The following is a 21,394-nucleotide window of genomic DNA, read 5'->3' as shown; positions in this document are numbered from 1 at the left end:
TGTTTCAGTGTTTGCTGGTGCAGATGAACCACAACAAACACTGTTAGATGTTTCTGATAATCAGATGCTTGGTTATCAGGCATCAACCCTAGGGACCCACAGAGAATGCTGGTCGGATCTTTTAAAGTTGGCCCACCCCTAGCAGTGCCAATGAGTTACTGGAATTTGGAGTGAGAAGGTGTCCACGCTCTGGGGGATGTATTTTTTATAATTGCTTACCCACACTCTGGACTCTTTTAAGATAAATTCCTTTTGAGTACAAGGCTTGTGGGCACGGCTGGAATATATAATTGTGTCTTTCTGGTAAAGCCAGAACCCAAGGTACAGCCAGGTACCAGCTGGCCGGTCTTGACAACATAGAGGAGGGATTGCTCTCCGCACCCCAAGTGTCCACACCACGCCGCTCCTCTCAGCCAACATTTTCCTCTCTTTGTCCCAGTTCCTGATTCTTTGCAGGGCACTGTCCACTCTGTTGACGTACACATGTTTTATAACTGGCCGAATTCCTTCTAACCTCTCCAGCTTTCAACCCTCTGCTGAAATAAGGCAAACGCATTGACATATTTTTCTCTGAAAACGAATTAGGAAAGTTAATCGTCTGAAAAAGAACAGTACAAAAAAGATTATGGCAAATGAGCAGAACCCCTAGTGGTGAAGACCAATTAGCAGATTTATTAATGAGGGGCTAGTGTACCCTTCTGGAAACACCCTGGAGGTGGAAACGCAATCCTGGTGCCGACTCTGTACTCTGACACCTGTGGCCCTAACACAGTGCAAGGCCCCAACTTGGGCCTTCTGGTCGACCCTGAGAACCACTGGCTTGTTTCTTCGAATTGAAACCTTCGCTTTTCCTTAGCATCTGGCCTCAAAGGCTAAGTAAGTTCGTTTGAATTTTGTGCTCCGTGGACTTGCAAATAAATGGACTCCATATTTTCACCCACCTATTCCCCAAGCTTCCATAGAAACGCCCTTCATGGGTGGTGGTGGGGATTATCTGCAGAGGTCCCGCACGTGCAATGTTAGATGCCCCCTCCCCGCTCCTTGGCCTTCAGCTGAAGCATAAGTCATGCATTCCAAGGCCACGTGGGAGTGCGATTTATGCTCGCTGTAGCTCTGGAGTCTCTGTTCCATATGCGTGAATAATTGGGAGTGGGCTCTAGGTATTTATGGCCGGTGTGGCTCTGGACGGGAAGAAGGTATTTGAGACATCTTGGGCCAAGTCAAAGAGTTTCCCGTTCGGCTCCCCCCACAACTCCATTTGGTTCTGAGAGCCCCACCCCTAAACATAAACGGTCCATAGACATGAGTTGTTCTGTGTATCGTTTCTGACTTCAACCCTTGTTGGGGGGACTCCAGAGCTGGTTATGAGAAAATTCCAAGAATGCCGAGCATTTCTGGTGTCATGTGCTGGGCCAGGGACATCAAAGGTTCCGTTTGCTGCAGGGTGAGTGCAAAGTGACGGCAGCCTTGGTCTTCTCGCCCCCTCCCTCCGCATCATTGTTCCCGCCAGCCAAACATAAGGATGTTGCATGACCATGGTATGTGTGAGACACACACAGCGTTTGCCTTGGAAAGGCTCTCTACACGCTAACCGTGCCGAATTCCTGGCTCAGCTGGGATGAGGTCGGGGTGTGTGTGGGAGGGATGGGCATGGTCATGGTTAATTCAACGCAACACGTACTCAGGATGTTTCCATAAAGCATGACCTCACCCCTTCCAGCCTTCTGGTCATCGTTACACTGGTGGTCACTTTTGACTTGGTGGTTACAACAATAATTCCTTTAATTACCCAGTGGAAATTCGTAGATTGCACGTAGATTGTTCTTACCGCCCCCTGAGAGGCAAGAGGTCGGAGCTACCACAACATCGGAAGAGCTCATTCATTCAAAAAAAAAAAAAAAAGGAAAACAAAAAAGTAAAGCAGAGTGAACAAAATACAACAAAACCTATGCCAGATCAGTTGTTGGGCGAATCAAATAATTGTGGGAATTTCCGCCTTTATCTCATTTCAAGTAGTTTTATGTTTCCATCCTAAACATGATCTGTAGGAAGACACATTTATTCATTCATTTATTCAACAGAGAGTTGTTGAGTGCCTACTATGTCTCGGGTGCACAGGGCAGATGCCAGTCCGTAAACAAGCCAGACAATCTGAAGTGGCCAAAGTGGCATGAAGAAATTAAGTGACGTGATTCCCTAGAGAGGGACAGACACAGCTAGTTACGCATGTTGAATCCGGTAAAATAAAAGCACGCATTGAAAGAGATTAACTACATGAATAAAAATAGCTCGTGGCTAAAGGAAGTCATTCCTTTGTTGGAATTATCAGAAGCTCTTAGAGAGTCCCCGTGGAGAAGGACTGTTTTCCCAGAGAACCAACTGTCTCCCCTCTTCTCACAGGGGGAAGTCCAGCCAAGCAGACCACCTGGGAAGGAGGACACCGTGTCCCGGCTCTGGCTTACTGGCCCGGCAGGGTCCCCGTCAACGTCACCAGCACTGCTTTGCTAAGGTACGAGACCCAAATTACCTTGAGATGTAGGAAAAGGTCATGGATGCTTGTGTGGCTAGAGACCTCAAACATCACCTGCCCTGGCCAGCTGTCCCCAGATACTTCCCGAACTCAGATTGTAGCAGCGTGGAGCTGCCTGTAGCAACAGTGCAGTGGGACACTTTTCAAGCCGTCCTCTGGGGGGCTGTCTCTGGGAAGAGGACACCGGGTGGCCGTCTGTGCTGGGTCGTGCTGGTGTGCACTGAGGAGACAGTGGCTGCAGAAAGGCCAGGAGCATCCTCACCACGTGTGGCCTGGGCCACGCTGACGGGGGTGCGGGAATGGATCTGCTGGGCCCGAAGGATCCCTTCTCTGGGGGTAGGGCAGGTGTCCTGGCGATGGCTCTGTCAAGCATGTCACTGGTCATCAGATGGCACAAGACAGGGGTCTAGATGTTGACGTGCCCCCGAGGGGAGGGAGAAGGAAGCTGGACCCACCAAGCTGGGAAGGAAAAGATGAATCCTTGGGTGAAGATCTTCTTCCTACCTCTGGCAAAGAGGCTTCTACACGGAAGGATGATTGTAAACGTGAGCACATCTCATGATTACTCTGATCTCCTTATTAAGGTGGCCCAGGAGGCCATCTCCTTGGCACAGAACTTGACTGTGGTGTGCCATCCCGAAAGCAACACCACTCAGCTCTGCAGCCATGACTTATAACGAGGGCTTCTCACTCACCCGGAGGGCCCGTCCTCTCCGTGGTTCTGCCCTGAATCCATGGACAAGGGGGCCCCTCCGTAGACACAGGTGCTTGCTCACAGGCTCAGAGGTCTTCTTCTGGTTAAAGACTAATTTCCTAGTTCCAAAGGTCCTTCACCGTTAACCAAGTGGGCTCTGGCCTAGAGAACACAGCCCAGTAGAGGAAAGCAGGCTTCACTGGTTTCCTCTAGCATCCCAGAGGGGAGGTGATGGGGAGAAGGCGGGGAGACTGAAGCCCAGGGGAAAGGAAAGGTGAACAGCGGTGACAGCCGAAGTCGGGGGTGAGTAGGTACTGTCCCTGGCAGCCTCTGGGCCCCCAGGAACTCCCGGTCAGCCCCGTACAATCGGGGGCGGGGGGGATGGGGACGGGATGCTGCCAGCAGGCGTGACAGCAACAGCTCCGGCTGGAGTCTGTGACGTCAGGCCGGCCGGGAAGAGGGCCAGGCGGGCTGCTTTTTATGGGCCTGACTTGCTGCAGTCAGGCCAAGGGTTCACAGGCGGGGCTGGACGTGCCGTCTCTCAAGTGACATCACCGGAAACCAAGCTCGTGCTTCTCAGTTGAGAATGGCGTTCTCACCTTCAGTCAACTACGGCTCCGTGATAAAACTGCATCATTTTGTTGATAATTCCGGGCTTCAGAGGTGACAACTGACTTAGGGTATATTTTGGTGAGTGTCCAAAGGAAGCCAGCCTTGGTACGAGGTAACAGTTGCTGGGAATTTTACCAGGACACTACCGATACACCAGATCAGCCCCTCTTAGATATTTTTGGTGTTAAATTAGTCCTGATTGCAGCAGGACAGTTTGTCTCCATACAGTTCACCCTCTTGCTATTTTCTCACGTGAATCCATGGAAAGCAAACTTGGGTGGAGTGCCCTGACTGCCAGGACTCCCTCAGGGTCAGCTCTCAGGAGAAGGGTGGTATGATGCGTATTCAAGAAACTGAGGCTATTGTGCTTCACGTTCCTGGAAGCCCAGCCAGACACTCCCACATATTAGGTACTTAATCACCTCTTCGATCACTTAGTCTACTACTTTATTCCCCAGAGGATATACATCTCCTTCCAGATCAGAGATAACTCCCTTCAGCCACTCTGAGCTGAGGCCAGGATCCCTGAACCCAATATCCCAGTGCCTATGGAATTACGGACACCAGAGAGTAGACAAGTTGATATAAATACTCACGTGAATACAGAAACAGTAGAAAGGTGTGTTAGGGGGTCAGGGGAGAAGGGGTCGACACTAAGCCTATTGGTTACCTTTAGACATAACTAGTGTGTTAATAATCAGGTGTGCACCGAGGTGACGTGACAAGATCAAAAGAAAGGTCTTACAGATGCCCTGACCCCAAAGCCCAGTGACACAACTGCAGAATGGGGGAAATTCATTTATTCAACAGAGATGAATTGTTGGGTCCAGTTATGGGTCAGGCATGGCTCCAGGGACTGGGGATGTAAGAATGGGCACATCGGACAGAAGGCTTCTGTTGTTGAGGAGCTGACGTCCCTTCGGGAGGGCAGCACATCCGAAAAGGGCCTGGTGATTTGATCCTAAAACTCTAAAGCGGGGTATCTCAACCTTGGCACTGCTGACATTTTGGGCTGGACCGTTCTTTGGGGTGGAGGGTGTCCTGGGCGTTTAAGGATGTTTACTAGCATCCCTGGCCTCCACCCACTGGATGCCCATGGCTCCCCCAGCCCCAGTTGTGACAACCAGAACGTCCCCCGGCGGCTCCAAGTGTCCCCTGGGGAGGACAGTCTCATGTTGGTTGAGAACCACAGCTCTTGGTGATTTCTCTTGATCATGTACAAAAAGGGGGGGGGGGCTGCTCTGCATCTGAGCTGGGAGGCCCCCATCTCTGTTCAGAATGGAGGAACGCTCTCTTGGAAATTCTTGGGGCAAAGCCTACAGCGACTAGAAGGGTAGGGAGGACTTGCAATAATCTCATCTGAAAAACAGCTAAAGGTCTGTTTCGCCCGGAGAGCGGATGACCCGCTGGGGGACCCCGAGGCTGTCTCCCCATATCCCAAAGGCAGGCAGTTATGTGCAGGGGGATTCGGCTGGTTCTGGGCTGTCTTGAGGCACAGAACAGAGTCCCGGAAGTAGGATCTGCAAAGAGATGATGCTCAGGTCGGTGTCCTGTGGGTTGGGTGTCACCGCCCCCCGGGCGAGGCCCAACTGCGCATCTCCTTTCAAGCTCCCCCCCACCACTGCTTTCCCGTATCTGGCAGTGGGTTATGGGGGGAGATAAGCCGTGGACCCTCCCTCACCCGCACTCCTACGGCACTCTGGTCTGTAACGGACATGCGCGCTTTGGTGTTGGCTCTGGCCCCCCCACCGTGCTCCCTGCAAAGTTGCTGCCGGGCCCTGCTGGTCTCCCAGAGGGACCTGAGGCCGGGGGCCTGGGGGACCTGCAGCCTCTCTAGTCTCCGCCGAGGGACTTAGGCCAGGAAGAGGTGGGCACCTAGCTTTCCCCAGAGGTAACGAGAGCGAGTTTCCCGCAGGAAGAAACTTACAGCCAGAGGCTAAAGAGCTCGCTCGCCACATCCCAGGCCCGTTCCCACTCTTCCACGGTCTGGAGGGGTTCTGCTCTCCTCTCCCTCACTCTAGGCCCGGAGTCCAGGCCCACGCACCCCAGTCTACACTCCAGCAGGCCTGGCCCTTCTCACTTCCCGTCTTCAGATCACACCGGCCACTTCCCAGATGTAATGTCTGTGCTTCTAGGAAACAGCCTTCCTTCCGCCCCCGGCACCCCAGCAAGCACCCCAGTGCCATCAACATGTGCCGTGAGATCCAGGCCAGCCCCTCGCAGCCCTGCAGCTCCCCGCATCCTCCTCGCAATTGCCCAGTCCCCACACGTAGGTTCTGTTGGCAATTCCTTGGATAAAAACACAAATGTGCACACTTTCTCTGAACAGCCTTCAGCGCCTTGGGCTGGCTGAAGCCGCATGAAGAAAATCTTCTCACATGGGCAACAGAACCTGCAGTGTGTGCCCCCTGGAGCCGACCCACTCAGATGGCTCTCTTCTGGGTCGCCGTGTCTGCCCGTCCGCGAGCAGGCTCTCGATGGCCCTTCTCGTAACCAAGGCCTCCAGAACCCAAGGCCGACTCGCCCATCGGGGCCGGAGGCGTGGTGCTGGGGGCACACGACCTTTTCATTTTCTTTGAAACCAGAAGCAAAAACAAAAACTTTTAGGTTGAAGAAACATGGCTTAATATCTCCTCTTTATATATTTATATAATCTTTATGTCAACAGAATTATAAAATATAATTTTGAGTATTTTATATGGAATAAGGAACCCCAAAGGCAAACGGACTGAGGTTCCATGAAAGTCGGAATGCGCCTTCCCAGGTATTAGAATGAACTGTGGAAATTTGAAAATTAGGTTTGGGGTTTTTTGGTCTCTTTCCCCAAGGTTTCCAAGACTCCCGGGACCAATTTCTTAGGGAGGGTTTGGAGTAGTGGGGTCCCTTTGGTAGCCTTTGCAGGACTGATGCTTTCTCCAAGTTCACGCAGGGGCCCAGGGTCTGGGGCTGTGTGTCCCGGGAGGATCTCCCTCCTCCAGGGCTCCCCTCAGGGGCTTGGTTTCCTCCTTTACGTAAGGAAGACCTCTTTGGTAGCCTGCGCTTGGACTGACAAGTCCTGGAGATGCAGAAGCTTTTCTCGCGGACCTGAGCTTTCCTCTGTGCTCTGGAGGTTCCTGCCTGACTCTGAGACACTAGGACTCCATGAACATTAGACTCTGTGCTGTATGATGAGGATGCTAAGCCTCACAATGACGGAGGGGGGAATAAGACAGGAAAAGAAAATGTACCACACACCCCCACATCTAAGGCAGACCCTGTTCTTCTGGCACTGACCTGACCCCTCTGGGAGGCATGCCTCTCTTAGGGGTGCAACGGAGAGAAAACTCCAAAGCAGCAGTGCCAGCGACCCCGGCCTCTTCAGCCTACACTGCAGTCCTCCGGGCCGCCTGATTTGTGGCAGGAACCTTGGACTCTGGACAGGTTTCTGGACTGTTCTGTACTCCGCAAGGGCTTACTGCACACTTCTTGCACTTGCATGCACGTGGGACGCCAGCTCCTGGAGCGTGCATCGCAAGAGATAAGCCACCGGCTCTGTGGACTGTGGAAGCCAGAGGCAGACCAGAGACGCTCTGTACCGTAGTCGAGGGAGAGATCCTGCTTGGGGCTGTAGACAGAGCCCTGGAGCACAGGAGAAGGGGAGGCGGGCACGTGGCAGGTCCCTTCCACGGCCCATCTTGGGGGGCGAGCCTCCGTTCCCCGGACCCTGGGCTGGGGAAGCAGCAGGTGGGGCCTGGAGGCCTCCCCATGAGCCCAGCCCCAGGTGGACCCTCTTTCCCGGGATGTCCAGCCTCGCGCGGGCCTGGCCCTCTGGTTCTGCCGAGTCCCCACCGACTCTCCGTTAGCCTGGCCCTCTGTTCTTGCCAAAGAGTTTTTGTCTGACCTGAGCACAGCAGGCTGGAGGGAGATGTGCCCTAGAGTAGAGGGAAATGGTACCACGTGTCTTCAAAGAAAATCAGATTCACAAAGTCCACCAGCGTGTTCACAGTGGCTGCCTTCGGGTGGGGGGCTATGTGTGTGATGCTCCTTCATATTTCTGGATGGTATCCTTTTTGCCCACCCTGAACGCTGACTATTTTGTAACAGGAATAACAGAGCTAAATGAAAGCGAATGGAATGTGTCACACATGACGGCATTCTAGACAAAGACTAGCTATTTGCGACACGGAGACCCAGGGTGGGAAAAATGAAGTAAATGTTCTCTTGCAGACACCTGTCACACACTGTTCCCTCTCAGCAGGTGGCGGTGGCCTGGGTGGTGACAGGTAGAGCCCCTTGGTTCTTTCTTTTTTTTTTTTAACTTTTATTTAATGTATTCATTTTAAAATTAATTTTTATTGGAGGACAGTTGATTTATAATGTTGTGTTAGTTTCAGGTGTACAGCAAAGTGAATCGATTATACATATACATATATCCACTCCTTTTTAGATTTTTTTCGCATTTAGATCACCACAGAGCACTGGGTAGGGTTCCCTGTGCTCTACAGTAGGTTCTCATTAGTTATCTGTTTTATACATAGTAGTGTGTATATGTCAATCCCAATCTCCCATTTCATCCCACCGCCCCCCTTCCCCCCTTGGTAACCATAAGTTTGTTCTCTACATCTGTGACTTTATTTCTGCTTTGCCGATAAGTTCACCTGTACCATTTTTCTAGATTCCATGTGTAAGCAATATTATACGATATTTGTTTTTCTCTTTCTGACTTACTTCACTCTGTATGACAGTCTCTGGGTCTATCCATGTCTCTGCAAATGGCACTATTTCATTCCTTTTTATTAGAGCCCCCTAGTTCTTAGGTGGGTCTGCAGGGGTGTCCCTGTGAGTGATTACAACACAGACATGCAGTGAGCACTGAGTGCCAGGCCCTCTACGCGCATTACCTGTATCTTTCATCCACACTGCTGCCCAGTGAGGCAGGTACTATTATTATCATGCCCATTTTATTTTTATTTTTTTGGCCACACTGCGAGGCTTGCTGGATCTTAGCTCCCTGACCAGGGATTGAACCCGTGCCCCCTGCAGTGGAAGTGCGGAGTCCTAACCACTGGACCGCCAGGGAAGTCCCCTATCATGCCCATTTTGGAGAACAGAAAACTGAGGGCTAGAGAGATAGATAGCCGAGCTGAGATTTGAGCCCAGGCAACACCTGGCTGCAGAACCTGGGTGCTGCTCCTGTAGGAAATCCAGGTGGGGCCTGAAGGCAGGACAGGTAGGCAGAGGGGGCGGGCTGTATGGGAGGCTGCCGGGGCTTGGTCTGGGCTGGGCTGGGCGGCTCTTGACCCCAGCACGGCCAGGGAGAGAGCCTGGGGACAGCTGGGGCCAACACTGTCTTGATCTTCCTGCAGCGTGCTGGACATCTTCCCCACCGTGGTGGCCCTGGCTGGGGCCAGCCTGCCCCAAGGCCGACACTTTGACGGTCTGGATGCCTCGGAGGTGCTGTTTGGCAGGGCGCAGGCTGGGCACAGGGTAAGTGGAGGTGGTACGTGTCCCACCAGGGCTTTTCCAGAGGCGGGACTCCTGCCCCTCGTCGGGGCCTGGCTGCCTCTGCGCAGACAGAACCATCGTCAGAAGATGCCTGCAAGTGGCCACTGGAGATGCAGTTTGTCCGCCGCCGAGGGGTGATTCCTTTGAGATTCACCTGTCCTTCCGCTCCCGCTCTTTTTCCTGCGTCAATCCAGCTCCTCAGTCCAGATTTCTATGCGGCAGTTTTGGTGTAGGGTGGGCGTCCATTGGGGCTTATTCCCTATACCGAATGACTTTTTTTCCCCTCACCATCATTTAATTTTCTGACATTCCCTAGGCACACAGCACATTTTTGTTGGATGGGGTGCATGACCTGTGTCTGTGAGTTGTGTATCGTGGGGTTCCCCCGCCAGAACGGAAGCTTCCCGAGGTCAGGGAGCTCACCATGGAATTCTCAGAACACCTAACACAGGGTCTGGCGTCCGGCCAGCGTGCAATAAACGAGAACTGGATGAATAAACCAATGAACGAAAGATGCCCTGGCTGGCAGGGCTGGTCCTGGAGAGCTCAGCACACACACGGCTCTCCAGCCCCCAGGGTCCCCTCTTCGGGGCACTCTGAAGCACTCGGTGGCAGCGACAGCCAGGAAATGTCAGGCCGGATGGCCTTTCCCTGTCTTTCTGTGTGTTTTACTTTTGCCAAAAGGAAGAGGAAGTGGGAGGAGGAAGGAGGCTGGCGGAACCCGGAGCTCTTTCTGGAAGGCCCCGTGCGCCCGGCTTCTCAGTTAGGGACCCACACATCAAAGGGTTTATTTCTGGCTTTATTGCGGGTCACATGGAAGTGAGTCAAATGTCCTGGGGCAGTTCCTGAAGCTGCCCTTCCCCACGGCCGGCACACTGGTCCTGAGCGGGCACCAGGGCTTCTCGACGATGCTCGGAGTGGCCTCTAGAGCAGGACGGCTGCTCCCGGCCTATCTGACCCCCTGGAGCTGCAGACCCTTCCAGGCCGAGCCTTGCTCCCGCAGGACAGCCAAGCAGGAAGGTGGCTTCCGCCTCTGGCTGGGAGTTCGCAGTATGTGACCCTGGGGGGTTATCGACGACGTCAGCGGAGAGATGCTCCCGCGTGTTTATGACCACGGCCGCACACAGAATGATCGGGGTCACCAGGAAGCGCTTCAAGGACTGTGGCCTCCTTGACGCTGTCCGTCCACGGGGGGAGGCCAGCTCCCGGGCGCGGAACTTCTGTTTCCAGACGGCAGAGGGCTCGCCGTCTTTCTCAAGCTGCCGCTTCCCGCGGACCCACGGAGGCCCCGCTTCGGGGCTTCGCGGTTGCTGGGCTGGGCTCCCAGGGGACTGGGCCCAGGGGCCGGCAGGAGAGGCAGATACGAGCCGCAACACCGGCTGGGGTTTTCGTGGGGACGTGTGATGTGTGTGGGCTACCCCGTGGCCCGGGAGGGGACAGCTGCCACTCGCCGCTCGCCCAGAGCTCTGGTGGCACCTTCCAGGGTAGAGGCACGTGGGCGCTGGCACCTGTGGGCCCGGCCCAGCGCCCCAGAGGACTGGACTCCTGCAGCGTTAGTCCAGACACCTTAGAGCTCAACATAGGTCGCCGCTGGCCCCAGATTCAGCCGCTGCGGAGACCGGAGTACATTGTCTCGAGTCTGCTGATGGAGGGCCAGGAGGGAAAAATACATGAGTGACTGTAGAAATATACATACCTATGCACACATATACACGTGGGTACACACAAACGTGCACGTATTCGCGTGCTTTTTGCCTTTGGGTTTTGGTTTTTGGTGCAGCGTACAGGATCTTAGTTCCCTGACCAGGGATCAAACCTGGCGCCCCCAGAGTTGAAGCGTGGAGTCTTAACCACTGGACCGCCAGGGAAGTCCCTTGTTGTTGTTTTTGTTTTGGTATTTAGTAATCATTTATTGAGTAACTATCACATGCAAGACACCGTATCATTCTGGGACATCCAACTGTGTATAACAGCCTTAAAGGTTAGATTTAAACATTGCCACTTGTTTGGAACATTCCTTAATACTCAAATTAGAATATATTGATTAGTTCCTACAGCATACACATATATATTTTAATAAACACAGCTGTGTTCGCCCTTAGGTATATGCTGGGCTTACAAGATTCGAGTATGGGTTGGTTTAGAAAACCATTCCAGTTTCAAGAAGCTCAAAGTAACTCCTAGACCGTCATCTCAAAACAATATGCAAAAAGTCTCAGCGGTTGGGTTCTTCTCTATTTTGCAAACGAGTAACGGAAAGTCGGAGAGCTGAAGCAACCTAGGGCCACGTAAGCCCTGGCACCCTCCCCAGGTCCTGTGTTGAGAGGTTTACAGGCAAATGCTGGGCTATAGGTCTTCCTGCTTTGAGCGGTCTCACCACCCACTTCATGGACAGCTAGGGTCGCTGATGCCATGCTGTGTATTCCTGCACCTGCAGACCCTTCTGCTTCTGATCTAGAGGGGCCTGTGTCCAGGCAGCGAGGGCAACCACAAAGGGGGAGAGGGGAGAGGGCAGGAGAGGGTGCACAGCCTGGGGGCAGGCATCCCACTCTAGGCTCGCCTGCTTCCCGGATGGAATTTGGAGGTTGCAGCATCACTGCCGGTCAAGTCCTACCTCAGCCCCAGGTTGCCATGACCAAGTCCAGAAATTGTCAGCCAAGGGAAGGCTTCTTAATGGCTCTGCATCTGTCCTGTCACGACCAGTCTGGGGCTGTGTAGTCATACAGTGCTTGGTCCATCCCTGGAGACCATACATTGTAGAAACGGAAGTCGGGTCTTGGTCTCTGCACTGCTGATCCCTTCTCTTAGGGATAAGGGAGGCCCCCTAGTGGCAAAAGATGCTGTCCGGAGCGGCTGGCATGAGGCTAACGGCTTTTGGAGACCTGGGTCTGTGCACCCAGACCTGAAGGGGTGGGAGACCCCTCTTTCTGGGGGGGCTACCCAGGCACCAGCCTCCAGAGAGGTAAGGAGACGCTCCCTGGTTGAAAAAGCAAAACAAAAGAAAACAAAGCAAACAGGTAAGAAAGGCAACCAACCAAGAAGATGCAACATGTTTGCAGAAGATAAAGTTATCTTTGAAATTCGGACCGGGTGTCCTCTGGAGAGGAAATGTCTTCAGCTGTGATTCATGTGTAAATTTGCCAGCCTCCTTCCTATGTTGATATAAACAAGAACGCCATAATCAGTCTGCTCAGAGGGGAAAAGGAGGGCATATACGAATTCTCCAAAATCCATCCGCCCTCCTGAGAGCGAGCCACTTTGCTTGCTCTTGGATTCTGGAAGTGGCGCCTGGTAACACCAAATGAATATCCTGCACACGGCAGCCGCCACTTATGGAATTTCTGTTTCTGTTACTGAGCCATAATGTCAATGGCTCGAACCCGCGGGCCTGGGCTCCCATCTCCTGGATGTCTGAGTACATCCTAGATCTGTTGACAATAGATTTCCCAAGTCCCCCACTTCCTGCCCTCTCCAGAAGGAAACAAAACAGCCTCCTGTGGTGAGAGGCTTGGCTTCCTTCAGGGTTGGAAGAAGTGAGGGTTTTGAGTTACGACTTCTCTTCCTGTTTGGAAGGAGCCTGCTGTCATCACGCCGGCTGGGGACCTGGCAGGCCCTGTCACGAGAGCACGGAAGCAGCAGGTGTGGGAGGAGCCCCACCCTCGCTGGCATCCTTTCAGAGCCGGGAAACTTGGGGGGACAGCTGTTTACCGCTCCAACAGATGTTCCTCATTTTTTTTTTTTTTAGCTCCATGGAAACTTTGAATCACGTAAGCGCCTTTCCAGTGATATATATCGGTCATGATTCATACCAAGGCGGTCTCACGTTTCCAGCCCAAAGCCACCAACTTGCCAAGGATGCTGGTCATTTATTTTCTACCAAACCTTGTCCTTGGGAACCCTGAACTAGGTGTTTCCATTCTGGAGGGTGATTCTTTTTATTTTCTGGGGAGGAGCCATGCCACTTGGCTTGCAGGATCTTAGTTCCCCAACCAGGGATCGAACCCTTGCCCCCTGCAGTGGAAGCGTGGAGTTGGAGGGTGATTCCTTCATTGATGACTTGCTCGGTCTGAGTGCGGTAGAACGGAGTCAGAGGTCATCTGTGTTTGGAGGGAAGGCCGTGCCTGTGCCCAGTTCTGGAGAAATCACATGGAGACGCCCAAACGTGAGAGTTGGAGAGTCGACTGGATGCTGAAGAAGCTGTTTTTCAAAGAGATCCAAGGATCACCACCGATCTGTGTCAGGCTCCCTGGGAATATTTCTAAAACATGCAGATCCCAGGCCCCGTCTTGACCCTGAGGGGTGGGGCTCAGGCGGGGGCCGGCCTCCTGGGTGGGTGACCCCTGCTGTCACAGAGGGACCCGCACTTAGAAGGACCTTGTGCTTGCTTTAAAGCACACGTGCTGTGGCCACCTTGAAATTCTTAATTTTTGTGTGTGTGTGTGGGCGGGTAGTAATTAAAAGAAAGTAGCTTTTTTTTTTTTTTTTCTTTTTGCGGTATGCGGGCCTCTCACTGTTGTGGCCTCTCCCGTTGCGGAGCACAGGCTCCGGATGCGCAGGCCCAGCGGCCATGGCTCACGGGCCCAGCCGCTCCGCGGCATATGGGATCCTCCCAGACCGGGGCACGAACCCGTATCCCCTGCATCGGCAGGCGGACTCTCAACCACTGCGCCACCAGGGAGGCCCAGAAAGTAGCTTTTTAAGAAATTTATTTTGGGACTTCCCTGGTGATGCAGTGGTTAAGAATCCACCTGCCAAGGCAGGGGACACGAGTTCAAGCCGTGGTCTGGGAAGATCCCACATGCTGCGGAGCAACTAAGCCTGTGTGCCACAACTACTGAGCCTGTGCTCTAGAGCCCGTGAGCCACAACTACTGAGCCCACGTGCCACAACTACTGAAGCGCACGTGCCTAGAGCCCATGCTCCGCAACAAGAGAAGCGACCGCAATGAGAAGCCCGCGCACCGCAACGATGACTAGCCCCCGCTCGCTGCAACTAGAGAAAGCCCGCGCGCAGCAACGAAGACCCAACGCAGCCAAAAATAAATAAGTGAATAAAAATTTTTTTAAAAAAGGAAATTAATTTTGCTGAAGTGTAGCTGATGTACAACGTTGGGTTAATTTCTGCTGCACAGCAAAGTGATTCGGTTATACACATATATACATTCTTTTTCATATTCTTTTCCATTATGGTTTGTCACAGGATATTTAGTATAATTCCTTGTGCTATACAGTTGAAATTCTTAATTTTCGGACAAGGTTTCTCTCATTCTCATCTTGCACTGGACCCTGCAGATGACATGGCTAGTACTGGGCCTAGGAATCCAAGCAGAGCTGTAACCCACTCCGATTAATTGACTAGCAAAAGAGGTCTTTCACACAGGCTCCCGGGAGTTGGATGGTGTAGACCACAGGCCTGTGTCTGTGTTTGGGGCTGGGCTGGGTGTCAGAGGGTGGGTTTGGCAGGTGATGGGGAACAGGGACCACGACAAAGAAAGAAATGCTGAGACTTCCCTGGCGGTCCAGTGGTTAAGACTCTGTGCTTCCAATGGAACTAAGATCCCGCATGCCACGCAGCGCAGCCAAAACAAAAAGAAAAAAGAAAGCAATGCTTTCCAGGGAGCCTCTAGCGTGGTTTTCTTATTTGTAAGCCCTGCCCCCCTTTTCCCAGGTGCTGTTTCACCCCAACAGTGGGGCGGCCGGAGAGGACGGAGCCCTTCAGACCGTCCGCCTGGAGCGGTACAAGGCCTTCTTCGTCACCGGTGAGTTACTGAGGGACCCTGTCCCACCCGGACTCTCACTCAAGCCTCCAGGATGATGTGGGCTGCCCCCTTTCAGGGTGCTCTCAGCATCTCCGATGGTGCCGCCCCAAACCCGGGCCCAGGAGGAGGGCTCAGCACACAAGGGCCCTGCCCAGGCCCTCTGTACCTACAGGTATACTAATAAGACCTTTCTGCCTTATTAGCAGAGATCTCCAGCCAGCTCAGAGCTGGTCCAGCACATCCACACTGTCCACTTTTTCACGTGAAAAACACTTCATCCCACAGTTATGCTTCCAATGCCAGTCTGGCTGAACATTCAGTGGGAGCTTAGAGATATTTTGAAGCAAGAGACCGTTTCAGAAAGTAGATGCTAGAGGTCTGTTTAGCAAACCCAAGTTTCTCTCCGGCTTGGCTCACCCTGTGACTGTCTTAAACGTATATTTTAGAAAGGTGATAGCAGATCAGCATGGTTCTCAAAGTCTTGCAATGGCTTTTTGCTTCCAACTGAATTCGGACTCCCTCCACCCTGGGTCCCTGGACTTTCCTAGTCTTAGTTCTCCAAGAGCGACTGTCCTTTTCCTTGGCCTCCAGATTAAAATCCCTCTCGGCTTTTAAGGCCACCTGGATTGAGAACTCCTTCTCGTCTTCCCAGCTGGGTAGGATGTGGAGAACTCCGGTATTTACCACATTCTGCCATATACGCCAGTTATTTAAGTACATCTTTTATTTCTTCTAGTAGCTTTAAGCTCTCTAAATTCAGCCTCTGTAAGTTCTTTAATCGTTGTTGTCTTGACATACTTGGCACAGAATCTTGCATCTGGTAGGAACCCTAACACTTTTTTTTAATGAATGAAAAACAACCTCCCCCCCACGCCCCCCCACAAAAAAAACCCTCACCCAAATCTGGGATCTGATGTGGATTCCAATTTGATTCAGTTATTTTTTTAAACTCAATTTCTTTTTTTTAAATGAATTTATTTATTTATTTATTTAATTTATTTTTAGCTGCGTTGGGTCTTCATTGCTACGTGCGGGCTTTCTCTAGTTGTGGCGGGCAGGCGTTACTCTTCGTTGCGGTGCACGGGCTTCTCATAGGGGTGGCTTCTTTTGTTGCGGAGCACGGGCTCTAAGCACACGAGCTTCAGTAGTTGCGGCTCTCGGTCTCTAGAGCACAGGCTCAGTAGTTGTGGTGCACGGGCTTAGTTGCTCCGGCATGTGGGATCTTCCCGGACCGGGGCTCGAACCTGTGTCCCCTGCGTTGGCAGGCGGATTCTTAACCACTGTGCCACCAGGGAAGTCCTGATTCAGTTATTTAAAGTTAGAGCTTTCCAAAGAATTATATAATAAAGAACAAAAATTTATTTGCCCTGAGGGTGAATGTGACCCCAAAGAAAATGTGGCATAAAAACAAAACAAGTTCTTTGAGTTCATCACATGAAGGATATTAAAAATGCCACAAGAATCTTCCACTTTCCAAGACCTAAAATGCAAACCAGTGAGATGTTTGTTATTCTTTCAGATGGAAAGTGTCTAGATGACAGCCCTTACATTAACCTATCTCAGAGGTATGGTTTCTCCAGGCTGAGTCAATTTCAGAAGTCATAACCCAGCCAGAAAGCCCTTGTTGTCACAATGCTGGGATCATAAACGCTACTATGAAGTGATAGGACTGTTTGAAGTGATCACAGTCAGACAGGAATTATGATACCCAGGGGAGGTCTGTTCTTCTGAGGCATCACCAAACTCACAGGACAGTTAGCAAGGGAAGAATGGAAATCTCAACAGATGGGATGAAATAGGATGAAACAGGATGAAGCCCGGATGTGCTCTGATTCCTCCTTTTCCCCACCCCCGTCCCTGAAAATCTGCATATGCTAATGACATAAAACTGCTTTGGGATAAGTGAGGTGAACTGACATCTACTGCATTAGATTAGAGAAAGAGGTGTGTGTCCCTCTATGATGAGGCTGTGATTTCTGAGGTCATGTCCTAGGAGGAGCTTTAAGAGGCAGTGAGTCTGTTTCGCCGTGTGGCCTAGAATTAAGTGATCTTATTGCTTTTACCTTTTTCAAAAGAGTAATTGAGGGAAACTTTACACACAGTGAAAGCCACAGACCTAAACGGCACGATTTGATGAGCTCCTATAAATGTATATACTTGCATAAGGACCTTCTTAATGCTGTGAATTACATCGATTGGTTTTCAAATGTTAGGTCAACTTTATATTCCTGGATAAACTCAGTTGTGATGTATTTTTCTTTTTATATATTGATGGATTTGATCTGCCGAGATTTTGTCTATAATTTTCCTTTCCTGAAATGTCTGTGTTGGGGTTAGGTATCAAGGTTTTGCTAACCTTGGGAAATGAGTTGGGAAGTGTTCCTTTCTCTGTTTTCTGGAAGGGGCTATAGAAGATTGGTATTATTTCTTTCATGTATGATTTCTTGATGGAAAAGTTCTTGGTTATCAATTTAATTTCTTTAATAGGTATAGGGCTATTCAGATTTTTAATTTGTTCTTGTATCAGTTTTGGTAAGTTGTTAAAATAATTTGTCCATTTCATCTGAGTTGTCAAATTTACTGGCCTAAAATTGTTCATAATATTTCCTCATTATCCTTTTAATTAATCTTTAATGAAGCAACTTTTAGCTCTGTTAATTTCCTTTATCGTTTTCTATGTTATGATTCCCGCTTTTATTTCCATTCCTTCTTTACTTACTTTACTCTCCTTATTCTAGTTTACTAAAGAGGACACTTATATAATTAATTTTAAACCTTTCTCATGTTGAAATATAAGCTTTTATAGCTACAGTTTTCCCTTTAAGCACTGCTTTATCTGTATCTCCCAAGTTCTGTTTTACTTTCATTATCTAGTTGGAAATATTTTCTAGTATCTTGTCTAATTTCTTCCTTGACTCAGGTCATTTAGAAAGCTGTTGCTTAATTTCCAAAATTTGGGGGCCTTTTTTAGCTCTCTTATCTTTGTCATTTCTAATTTAATTTTATTGTGATCAGAAAACATACTCTGGAAGTTTTCAATCTTTTGAAACTTACTGACACTTATTTTATGGCCTTGCAGATGATCTATCTTGGTGAACACACCATGTGGAAGTGAAGCAAATGTGTATTCTGCAGTTCTTGTGTATAATGTTCCACAAATTTCAATCAGGTGGAGGTGTTGATAGTTGTTTAGATCATCTATATCCCTCCCGGCTTTTTGTCTAGTTGTTCTATCAATTATTGAGAGAAGCGTTTTAAAAATCTCCATTTAGGATGTAGATTGTCTATGTTTCCCTTTAGTTTTGTCTTCCTTAAAAACTGACTCTTGATCCTTGTGAAATATCCCTCATTATCTTGGTACTCCATATCGTGAAGTATGTTTTGTCTAATGTTAACATAGCCACTCCAGTTTCCTGTGCTTACGGTTTGTGTGATATATCTATTTTGTTCCTTTCAACTCAACTGCTTTTATATTTAAAATGCGTCTCTGTAGGCAGGAAAGAAAGGAATCTTGCTTTCTCATCCAGTTTGATAAGGCTCTGCTTTTTAACTGGAGAGTTTTGACCATTTGCTTTTCTCTGTATAAGATCATTTCATCAACAAATAGAGGTGGTTTTACTTTTTCCTCCCCAGTCTGGATGCCTTCTGGTTCTGGTTCTTGCCTAATTTCTCTGGCTAGAACCTCCAGTACAATGTTGAATAGAAGTGGTGACAGTGGACATTCATGCCTTGTGCTTGATCTTAGGGAGAAAGCTTTCAGTCTTTCCTAAGTATGATGTTAGCTCTGGGTTTCTCACAGATAATTTTTATCAGGTTGAGGAAGTTCCTTTTTATTCCTAGTTTCTTGAGTGTTTATATCATGACAGAGTGTGGGATTTTGTCAAATGCTTTTTCTGCGTCTATTGAGATGATCATTTTTTTGTCTTTTGTTCTATGAATATACATTGCTTTACACTGACTGATTTTCATGTTGAACCAACCTTGCATCCGTGGGATAAATCCCACTTGGACATGGTGTATAATCCTTTTTATAAGCCGCTGAAATCAGTTTGCTAGTATTTACCGAGGTTTTTTTGTATCTCTATTGTCTGCAAGCCAAGGAAGAGAACCCTCGCCAGAAACCAAATTTTCAAGAACCTTGATCTTGGACTTCTAGCCTCCAGAACTGTGAGAAGATAAACTTCTATTATTTAAGCCACCCAGTCTATGGTATTTTGTTATGGCAGCCTAGGCTGACTAAAATAGCATTTTAAGGCTTCTCCGTGTCTTTTCATGGCTTGAGCTTATTTGTTTTCAAAGATGAATAATATTCTATTGCCTGGACGTACCACAGTTTATTTATCCATTCACCCACTGAAGAAAATCTTGCTTGCTTCCAAGTCTTCACAATTATGAGTAAACCGTTTTGACAATTATGCTATAAACGTCCACGTGGAGGTCTTTTTGTGGACATAAACTCATTTGAATAAATAACAAGAAGTGTGACTGCTAGATCGTACGGTTAGAGTGTATTTAATTTTGTAAGGAAACACCAAGGTGTCTTCCACGGTAGTTGCACTGTTTAGCGTCCCCGCCGGCAGTGGTGACAGTCCCTGCTGCTGCGCACCCTCACCAGCATTCGGTGTTGCCACTAGTTTTCATTTTGTCCCCTCTACTAGGTGTGTCGTGGGGTCTTGTGATTTAATTTGCAACTGCTGACGATGTACAGTGTCGAGCACCCTTTCATATGCTTGTCTGCTAACTGTGTATCTTCTTTGGTGAGGTGTCTGTTCAGGTTCTTATTCTCATCATCCTGACTGTTGAGATTTAAGAGTTCTTTGTGTATTTTGGATAACAGCCCTTTATCAGATATGCCTTGTGAAAATATTTTCTTCTAGTCTGTGGCTTGACTTCTTGTTCTCTTGACAGGGTCTTTCTCAGGGTCTCTGAGCTTCCTTGATCTGCGGTTTGGTGTCTGACATGAGTTTGGAGGAAATCTCAGTCATTATAGTTGCATAGATTTCTTCTATTCCTTTCACTCATTCTTCTCTTCCTAGTGTTCCCATTATACTTTTTGCAGTTTCCTCACAGTTCTTGGATATTCTGCTCTGCGCTTTGCAGATCTTTTCCCCTCTTTGCTTTTCAACTTTGGAAGCTTCTTTTGAGATATCCTCAAGCTCAGAGATTCTGTCCTCAGCCATGGAATCTGCGAACGAGCCCATCAAAGGCATTCTTATTCTTATTTCTGTAACAGTGTTTTTGATCACTGGCGTTTATTTTTTTCTTTTTTCTTAGGACTTTCATCTAAAAGAGGACTCCCACCCCCGTGGGGTTTTTAACTCTTGACTCATCTACACTGAGCCTCCCACCACTTGTTAATCACAGTTTGGGTTTTCCTACCAGGGCACTGGTTCCCAGAAGTGTCTGCTTGTGGGTTTCTGCTCTGGTATGTTGTGATTCTCTGTATTCACCTGTCTGTCTCCAGTTTGGGGGGCAGAGGTTTGCCCTGTGACCTCACTTCTCTGATGGATCTCAGAATAGTCATTGAATTTTTAGTTTTGTTCAGCTTTTTACTTGTTAGGGTGGAGGGCTGACTTCCAAAGCTCCAAATGCTGGACCAGAAACTAGACGTTTCCTATTGAGTAGTTTTTAAACACTGGACATGGTGTGTGATGCATTGTAGAGATTCTGACTTTCAGTCTGAGGAGTGTTGACTTTGGTTCTCACGGGCAGTTAATTACCGCCTAATCCCCTTAAACTTGAGGCGGCTTGATTTTATGCTTTGTCAGAACTGGGCTCTGTTGGATTTTATCCTTAAGCTTAGGTAAACGCCTTCATTCCGGGATACAGTCTTTACTCCTAGCATGAACCTTTTGGGACTTCAATGGAAAATATGAAGTGTTTATCAAGCCTTTCTAACTTAACAGAATTCACACCCTAAATTCTACCTTCCCTGCACTGGGTAGCACAGAAATGCGTGCTGAGCTCTTCAGACTTGTAGCTGTTCCTAGAATCTGTGCGTGCCCAGTTCAGGGGTCAGCCAAGGTTCTGAAGGGAGTTTATTTGCAGATTTTAAGCCTTCCCCTCTCCGGCTCTCTCCTTCCCAGGATTTTGCCCACCAACTTTCGTCTGTGGTGGCAGCTCTGAACTCTGTCCCGACACCTCATGCCAAAGAGACCACAGCCCCCTCCTGGGGCTTTAGCTGCTCCATGCTGCTCTGACTGGGTGGGTAGAGAGGTGTCCCCAGGGGAAAACACTTAAACACAGACCCCACCCCGTGTGGCCTCCTGCTTTCAAAAATCAAATTCCTTTCTGCCTGCATGGATGATTTTCTGGT

The 21,394-nt window shown here is 49.6% G+C and overlaps 1 protein-coding gene across 10 annotated transcripts in view; it reads left to right on the top strand.

Moving 5' to 3' along the window:
- ARSG (arylsulfatase G) overlaps window positions 1-21,394 on the top strand; it is a 120,896-nt gene that overhangs the window by 96,558 nt on the left and 2,944 nt on the right. For 7 of the 10 annotated variants that reach the window (XM_082604511.1, XM_082604514.1, XM_082604509.1 and 4 more), the window contains 3 exons: window positions 2,401-2,509; window positions 9,182-9,302; window positions 14,988-15,078. In XM_082604511.1, coding sequence (XP_082460637.1) covers window positions 2,401-2,509; window positions 9,182-9,302; window positions 14,988-15,078 — 321 coding nt within the window. Of the gene's footprint in view, window positions 1-2,400; window positions 2,510-9,181; window positions 9,303-13,065; window positions 13,782-14,987; window positions 15,079-21,394 lie in introns of those variants that run through there. The other 3 variants (XM_082604517.1, XM_082604516.1, XM_082604518.1) reach the window with 2 other exon arrangements.

Source organism: Mesoplodon mirus, assembly GCF_964341445.2.
Source record: "Mesoplodon mirus genome assembly, chromosome: 18".
Classification (NCBI taxonomy): domain Eukaryota; kingdom Metazoa; phylum Chordata; class Mammalia; order Artiodactyla; family Ziphiidae; genus Mesoplodon; species Mesoplodon mirus.
Note: the sequence above shows the minus strand (reverse complement) of the source record. Positions and strands in the feature narration are given on the sequence as shown.